This window comes from Eptatretus burgeri, chromosome 9 (genome assembly GCF_056783735.1).
Source record: "Eptatretus burgeri isolate ZD-2024b chromosome 9, Ebu_testis_v1, whole genome shotgun sequence".
NCBI classification, from domain to species: Eukaryota; Metazoa; Chordata; class Myxini; order Myxiniformes; family Myxinidae; genus Eptatretus; species Eptatretus burgeri.
In genome coordinates this window covers 103,150,557-103,158,782 of record NC_140969.1, presented here as the reverse complement: position 1 = coordinate 103,158,782, position 8,226 = coordinate 103,150,557, and the positions used below count along the sequence as shown (strand labels likewise).

Sequence of the window (8,226 nt, the reverse complement as noted above, 5' to 3'; positions counted from 1 at the left end):
GGTGATGATTTCCAGATGCAACTCAAAGAGACCTGCCACAATGGCTACCACAATTTACGACCCACCAAACGTCCTCACCTTCACACTGAAGAGGTTTTCCTGTGTCACTGGGGGAAAGATCTCAAAGGTACGTTTGTCCTTATCTGGAACACCTGTACACCAGGACACTTACACGATCGGATGTGACTTTTGTTTCTGATCCAAGACCTCATCAGGCACCATTCCACAAGGTGCTCACGACGTCACCAATTTCACCTCTAAAATGCTCGATCCACCTGGTTAGAATTCGGCAATGACTTTCTGATTTGGACTGAATTGGTGTTTGAACTTTTGACCTCCAATGACGTGATCATTTATCCACAGAACTTCCCATATGTTGAAAAGCTGAATCTTCGTCCCCACATGTCACAACCAGACGGGCCTCCAATATACTACTTCCTTTATGCTGTTCTCGTCCATCATGGGAAAAGAAGTTGTAAAGGTCACTATTTCAGTTTTGTCAAGGTGAGTGATCCACGTGAGACCATTATCTGCTGCGTGACCTTGTTGTGTCCAATAGGATGTACAGCAGCCCTCCAGGCCGAGGGGAACATGTTCTTCAGGTTACGTGATTGAATCACATTTTGATTATCCATTGTGACCATCCAGATGGAACCTCAGTTCATGAGTCTATTGAGTGGACAATGGACAACATTTGATCAGGTCATGAGGAACATTATTAGTTGTTGAGTGTCCAGTCCGTTCTTGGTTTTATCCATCATAGACGTAAAATGGCGTGAAACCAGGCGATCTCATCCTACGTACGATCCTTCACAGAAGGGTAGGTGCCGCCAAAACATCATCTCTTGTGTAAGTAAAACAATGGGTGGTTTTAATTTACCTTGCCAATCGGTGTGGAAATGTGGAGTTCAGACTGAGTATCGACACAACGACTCGCCCAATGTAATGAAGTTCCAAATCCCTGACAATGGTGTCGGCCTCACACTCTTGCTCTTTGTAAAAGATAAGCTTTACGTTTCTGCTCTGCAGTGACATTGAGACTTATCAACTTTGCCAAGCCATTGTCACCACAAACCACAAACTACAAATATGAAAGTCGTGAATTGTTCTTCGATATGTTGAGCTTTTGTCACAATGCAAGGATGATATTTGATGCACTTCCCCACAGGTGAGTCACGGCACCTGGTTTAAAATGGATGATGCTTTCGTGAACAAGGTGAACGTGACCGAGGTGATGCACCAACAGGCTTATCTCCTGTTCTATGTGCGGTCACCTGACGGTCTTGATGGGAATACAGGTACAGAAGGGCAGAATTCAGAAGATGTGAAGCTCCCAACGAGGTATGTGAGTGTGTAAATCATCTCTCACAATAATTTATTTATATTATTTGTTTTTAATTCCCGTCTCTGTGAGCTGATGTTTCCATGTATCAGTTTCCTTTTTCCGTAAGCCTGCCTTGGTCCATATGTCTTTCAACAGTATCAAGCAAACAAAGACCCTTCCACGCATCAAGATCAAGATCAGGAGAAAGCATTTACCAACACTCCCAAGTGTGTGCCAACACCATGCCAACCCCATACCAAGGGTACAGAAAGATCTGAACGGCACCAGCACTACTTGTAAAAACAAAAGGAAAAGAAAAGAGACACATGATGGAGGAGAGGCCAAGAGGTTGTGTCGTGGAGATGCCAATGTGGGACGTGGTGACGTTTCTTGCCAAGAGCTGTGAGTCCCCTTTCTCACTCCATCATTTTGTGCAATATCATGATATCGGAGCATTATGGGAGGAAGTGCAGGAACTCCCTTGTATTTGTTAATCCTGTAAATATTGATATATCTGTGGATGTACATTTGCATATTAACATGGAAGGATGACAACTTGATGAAGGGTTCATTCGTTTCGGATGCAGTACATGCCTGCTGGGTTACATCATTGCTCGAAGCATGGCTGTTGGTTCGAGCAGGAACTTGTCAATGGTCCAGTGTACCAGTGAGAGCTCACGGACACTTTGTGGTGGACACCATGGGATCTTTAACCTCCACCAACTGATGCTAACGAAGGGGTTAATGAATACCTTCGTCAGCGGTTGCTGGTGATCAGAAGATTTGGTTTCCGCTTACTCTCCACCTCTGCTGTTTATGACTCACTTTATTACTCCTACCCAACACTTCAACACCATCTTAAGGACGGACACGTTCCCCTCGGGGACACTGAACATTTTGACTTTGTAGAGGGAAGATGGCTGGACGAGGTGTGACTCGCTTGGGACTTTAAGATGTGGGGCATCATGGGGCGAGGGGGGTCATGATTTCATCACAAATGGAAGTGACCTTTAACATTCCGTTTCCCTCCTACCAAGGTCTCCATTGGAAATCGCTCCCCAAGAGCCACAGCGGGAGAAGGGCAGCAAAAGGAAGAGAGAGTGTGAGGATGAGGACGAGGAGGAATTGTGGGAGCAGAAGAGTACAAAGAAAAGAGAAAGGAAGAATAATACACTGAAAGGGACCACACACACTGGCGATGGGTCCGGTGAATGCAGTCAAGATGAAGAACGAGGAACGAATGGAAGGTTGTGCCGAGTTCCCCTTCACCTGTCGGCACAACTCGAACACCAGGTGTGCTCCTTCATCAAATATCGTTTGTTGAGCCTCCCCCTTGCTTGGGGAAGGCTTGTTGCTGTTGTCGGGTTTGTTTCCGCAATTATCGTCCCCTATTTTAATTGGAACCACAAGTTTCTTCAACCCCTCGGAGTAGTAAACCCCCATTTAGAAAGTTATTATGATCATTATTTTCTTCCTGCACTCCATACACTCGAAATTCCCGGACCGTATCAATTACCGAGCTGGATATCGGAGCCCGCTGGAACTTTTGGAATGAAATTTTACATCAATAATGTGAATGTGAAGTCGGTGGGGTTGATATCATGTCTTTTGATGTTGACCTAATTTTTAAGGTCATGACCTAATGGTAGTAATTTTAATATTTTTTTACATAACTCGACGATAGTTCAGCCGATCGGAATGAAATTTCCCTCCGCACCGAGCTTCGATCAAGGTGTATTCGTTCTCATTGTCCATCATACCTTTCCGGGTATCATTCCATCAGTCTGGGCTCTGACAGATAATCACATGGTTTTGAGCCTTGTATTGATGGTTGTGGTTGCCTCACCTCATTGCAGCTCACCTGACCTGGCATTTCTACCTTGGCGTGGTGGCAGATTGAGGCTGTTTCACAACAGAGCTTCTTTCCTGTCGGGATACAGTGGAGATGCTCGACAAAGCCATCAATGCCTCCTCCACCAAGACTGTATCCTCATGGATTGGTTCACAGGACATGACGTCACTTTTTAAATTTCAATTGTTTTTGAAATGTTTAAGCCTGCATATCCATCAACAATTATTTTAATGTTTTTTTTCTTCACATCTTTCTTCTTGTGAACGACCAATATGGATTGCGCTAAAGTTTCATGTCCAGGTTCTGCAGCCATGTCGCTGCCTCAGGTGTGAGTTGGTGGAGAGCTAATCTCCAATCTTTCTCTTTGCAGCCTTTTTGTCATCCTCGTGATGAGTTTCCCGGAGTATGGCTATGTCAATGTTGTAGTCCTTCAGGATGTTGGCGAGGATCTCACAATTAGGAAATGTCAGCCCCTCAACAATGAGTTGGGGGATGTGTAAGAAGGACCCACTGGTCTTGTTGTGGTCCATGGCTTTTGACCTTGAAAAGGACTTTATTTAGTGCTACGCAATCTCGGGCCCCATTGCTGGGGTTTGTCCTGAGTGCGTCGGTGGTATTGGTCAGTTAATGACATCAGTCCTGATAACTTCAGAGTGTAAAATGGTTGAATATCATTTAACAGGAGCACCACGTGGAGGTTGTCATCTCGCTCCCTTTTCTTCATTCATGTGTCATGTGTTTGTGCTGAAAAGCCAGGTGACTTCTCCTGTAAATCGGAGTTGTCCATCGCTTCTTCTTCTCCATCTGTCTCAAACACTAATCTTCCTTCAGGCACACTCACTTTTTCACTTTTACCTTCCTGGCCAATACGTAAGCCCTCTCAGCTTATTCTGCCACGAAGGTTTAGTACGACCTCCTTCGAAGCATTCAGTAACCCAGCTCTTCACCCCAGTCGTGACAGGTGTGAACACTTTTCCAAGAACACTCACGGTTTACAAACATAAATCGTTTTGTACGAAACACACACAAACTGCTCCACATTTCCCTCTCAACACCGTTGGGCTTCCTCTTGCCTCTCACCCCGATCAAGCCTGCACCTCCATCCCCACATCTTGCTCAATCACACTACCTTGCCCCCCTCCCCCACTACCCTCATGATCCCATCGTTGTTCACATTCATACCTTTTCACTCTGGTCCACGAATATCAGAGGCCTACCTGCCTGTCTACCTGCGAGCTTTTCTTCACCTGAGCAAATGCTGTCCTCCTTTCACCTGTAACTGCACATTGAAATTACACCATGTTATAAACACCAGGACACCTCCATTATCATCTCTGTTCCACCAAACGAGATTTTTGTGTTCTTGGAATTGGTTCTTCATTTTGTCTTTGTCTCCTGTTTTGTATTTTCCAAGAGTCTGTGATGGATGCAGATTTCTGGGGATCATCATGGTGTTTATCTTTCTCCACGAGAGGTTTTCATCGTGAGTTATTGTAACACTCATTTGGTAAAACACTCACTAATTGTTACAACCTTGTGCGAGTCCCTTCATCTGAACCTTCCTTGCCATGTTTTCCAAGTGATCGTACAGTTCCCCTTGGAATGTTTGTGACAATCCTGTTTTTCAAAGTTTTTCAGAAGTGAAATGATCTCACAAGATGTCACCTTTTGTACCCCTTCTTGTCATATCCTCGTGTGTTTGTGTAATTCTATTGTTGCAGGTGAACCGCCTGGAAGGTCACGTCATGGAGGAAGGAGTACAGGGATTCCAGCAGGAGGATGTTATAAACATGGTATGAACACCAGGATTGTCATCTCGCTCCCTTTTCTTCATTCACGTGTCCTGTGTTTGTGCTGAAAACCCATGTGACTTCTCCTGTAAATTGGGGTTGTCCATTGCTTCTTCATCTTGTGCTGTGTTCTGATTGAACGTACCTGGATCGGCACCTGCAGAGGAACCCAGGTACGGTTTGAAACAGCAAAGGGTCGACCGTGTGTCGCTCTTCTTTATTTATCGATGTACTTTTCTCAGTGGGATTATTATTTATTTATAAATTACCTTGGTAGGATTTGATTTTTATCCGTAAATGTCGATAAGCATCGATTTCAAATCACTTTCACAGATGAGATTCTTGTGGTTTTAGTATTATGATACACAAAGCTAAGATGAACTGTAATTGGTCTGGAATCTTTCTTCCTTCAGGATATCTGATCATGTCAGGAGAGTAAATGCTTCTTGAATCATTTTTTATTGGAACTTATTCTTTGTTCTTGCACCAACCAGTGGAATATGCTGTGTCCAGTGTCTTCTATATCTCATTCCATCTGGATGGAGAGACAAGATGTCTGCCGTTCAACATTTGAAAGACAAATGGAGTTCATCCTGGTAAAATATTTCTCTTCATGCACGTTTTGTAATATCCTCGCCCTTGCACATTCCTCGCTGGAACGAACCAAAGGGGCGCACCACTCACTCCTCGAAGAATGCTCCACTCACTCCTCATGGAATGCTTCACTCGCTTCTCTTACAATGCTCCACTTGCTCACCCCTCATAGAAGCTGTGTTCTCCCTTCTGGAGCTGTGTTCTCCTCTTCTGGGGCTGTGTTCTCCCCTTCTGAAGCTGTGTTTTCCCCTTCTAAAGCTGTGTTCTGCCCTTCTGAAGCTGTGTTTTCCCCTTCTAAAGCTGTGTTCTCCCCTTCTGAAGTTGTGTTCTCCCCTTCTGAAGTTGTGTTCTCCCCTTCTGAAGTTGTGTTCTCCCCTTCTGAAGCTGTGTTCTCCCCTTCTGAAACTGTGTTCTCCCCTTCTGAAGTTGTGTTCTCCCCTTCTGAAGCTGTGTTCTCCCCTTCTGAAGCTGTGTTCTCCCCTTCTCGAGCTGTGTTCTCCCCTTCTCGAGCTGTGTTCTCCCCTTCTCGAGCTGTGTTCTCCCCTTCTCGAGCTGTGTTCTCCCCTTCTGAAGCTGTGTTCTACCTTTCTGAAGCTATGTTCTACCCTTCTGAAGCTGTGTTCTCCCCTTCTCAAGCTGTGTTCGCCCCTTCTCAAGCTGTGTTCTCCCCTTCTGAAGCTGTGTTCTCCCCTTCTGAAGCTATGTTCTACCCTTCTGAAGCTGTGTTCTCCCATTCTCAAGCTGTGTTCGCCCCTTCTCAAGCTGTGTTCTCCCCTTCTGAAGCTGTGTTCTCCCCTTCTGAAGCTGTGTTCTCCCCTTCTGGAGCTGTGTTCTCCCCTTCTGGAGCTGTGTTCTCCCCTTTATTCATTCCCAAACTCCCTGGACCCTGTTTATGACGCAACACTTGGTTCGCAGCTTTGAAATATTAAGCGTCACATCAACCATTGCTGTGATACACAGGTAGATCATGACATCACCTGGGTTTGAATCCCGACACGGCTATAAACTGTCACCCTGGTGTTTCACATGCAGGATATTCATTTCTCCATGTGCTAAAAACAATGTTTTTTTCAGGATAAATGACATTTATATAAAATATCTTGTTTTTTTATAGATTCGCGATCCCTGAGAAGACTCGACCGAACCACAATGTCTCCATCCCAGGATTGAAGCCAAGAGATGTTTATTTTCAAGGCTGTACCACTCCTGTGTGAATCTCCTGACATGTTTAACATGACTACTCGACTGGAATGAAAATTCTCTTCTGGTTATTGCAACACGACGTCAGGTCTGTCTTTTGGGACCGTCAATATGAACATGTAACTCAGTGCGACCTGCAGCATGGTCGGAATGTCAGCGACAACACCGACCCCCCCTCGCTGGCCTTGTTTGTGTGGAGGGTGACTGTGTCATCCTGTCAAGACTAAAAACAGCACCTGACAAAGGGCGGATGAGCTTCCTTCAGGAACCAATGACCATCCAGTAAGGAGATGGTGTCTCCTCAAAAAATGTAATTCAGGTGTACTACAGGTGTGAAGTAGTCGCTCTCACTCTTTGTGATGCTGAAGATGTCATCTCCTCGTTTTTTCTTCTGTGTTTCACATTGAAATGAAAGAAGGAATGAAACTCATCTTTGTACATTTATTAACACTCCAGTGTGTTGAGATGAAACTTGAGTCGGAGACATCTCGTTATTTGATTGGTTCTTGAGTTCTAATCGGTGTTGAGATGATCTTTGTGTTCATGTGTTTAAAATTCTCCAGTTTTGTCTGTTTTCCCCCAATTCAGTGTTACCTTGATAAGTGTTTTCGTACATTGTTTTCTTTTATATCTTTTTGTGTGAAACATTTCTCTTGAGTGGTTGCGACCAAAAGTCAATGGTTTCGTGTTAACGGATTCACAAAGTTGTCTTTCTTTATTAAAATTATTCTGGTGTGAATTTCCTCTTTTCTCCACTTTTTACTCTGTGCTGAAATGGCCATTGTGTTGTTTTAATAAATACGAAGTTCATGGAATGTTCTGTGTTGTCATTTGTTGTGAAATGTTTTCTGCCTCCTGATTCATTCACAGGTTTTAAACATTGATGGACATTCTCAGTGAGCCAAAAGGTATTTCTGATGTGGTAAACTGATACACCAGCCGTGTTGACAGATTTCTCTGCAAAAGTTAACGTCAGGTCAGGCCAGTTATGGGAGCATGCGCCGGAGCAGCATGTCACAGTGTCCACTTTCAGCTCCGTCTGGCTACCCCAAGCAGATGCCTGGCACGTCCCCATTTCCTTGAGATGCCTATCAACCTGGTGCAACCACGAGGCACGTGATCAGCCTTTTGGCCTCCTCTACTCACGAGTCCAAAGTGGTGAGCAGGATCAGTGTCGGGAAAATGAGCCACATGTCCATCCAGCAGCAGGTGACGCTCACGGACTATACAGAAAGCAAATCTCATCTGAATCTCTCTCAGCAACCGCTCGTTGTACATAAAGTCTGACCAGCAATGGCCAACAATTCTCCAAAGAAACATGGTACTGAAAGAGTTAAGTCTTCATCTCAGATCTCTGGTCAGAGTCCAAGTGTCACATCCGTAGAGCAACATTGGAAGCACCAAGGACTTAAAGACTCGGACTTTGGTCCTCCTAAATAGGTACCGACAGCGCCACATCCCATGAT

General features: G+C 44.7%; 1 protein-coding gene across 2 annotated transcripts; it reads left to right on the top strand.

Moving 5' to 3' along the window:
* The first annotated feature begins 1,099 nt into the window (after positions 1–1,099).
* Positions 1,100–7,575, top strand: LOC147020784 (uncharacterized). Of its 2 annotated transcripts, XM_085896420.1 has the most exons (7): positions 1,105–1,341; positions 1,481–1,726; positions 2,362–2,617; positions 3,181–4,659; positions 4,898–5,139; positions 5,461–5,562; positions 6,675–7,575. In XM_085896420.1, the coding sequence occupies exons 1-4, from the start codon at positions 1,193–1,195 to the stop codon at positions 3,187–3,189; spliced, it is 660 nt and encodes a 219-aa protein (XP_085752546.1). In that variant the 5' UTR covers positions 1,105–1,192; the 3' UTR covers positions 3,190–4,659; positions 4,898–5,139; positions 5,461–5,562; positions 6,675–7,575. The 2 variants fall into 2 exon arrangements, with proteins under 2 accessions (XP_085752547.1, XP_085752546.1); XM_085896421.1 differs by having other exon boundaries at positions 1,100–1,341; positions 1,912–2,617; positions 3,181–5,139.
* The last annotated feature ends 651 nt before the right edge of the window (positions 7,576–8,226 follow it).

Coding starts and splice junctions, on each gene's coding strand:
- LOC147020784 (XM_085896420.1), top strand. CDS start 1,193: ATGGATGATGCTTTCGTGAACAAGGTGAACGTGACCGAGGTGATGCAC. Junction 1,342..1,480: donor GATGTGAAGCTCCCAACGAG/GTATGTGAGTGT, acceptor GTCTTTCAACAG/TATCAAGCAAACAAAGACCC. Junction 1,727..2,361: donor GACGTTTCTTGCCAAGAGCT/GTGAGTCCCCTT, acceptor CCTCCTACCAAG/GTCTCCATTGGAAATCGCTC.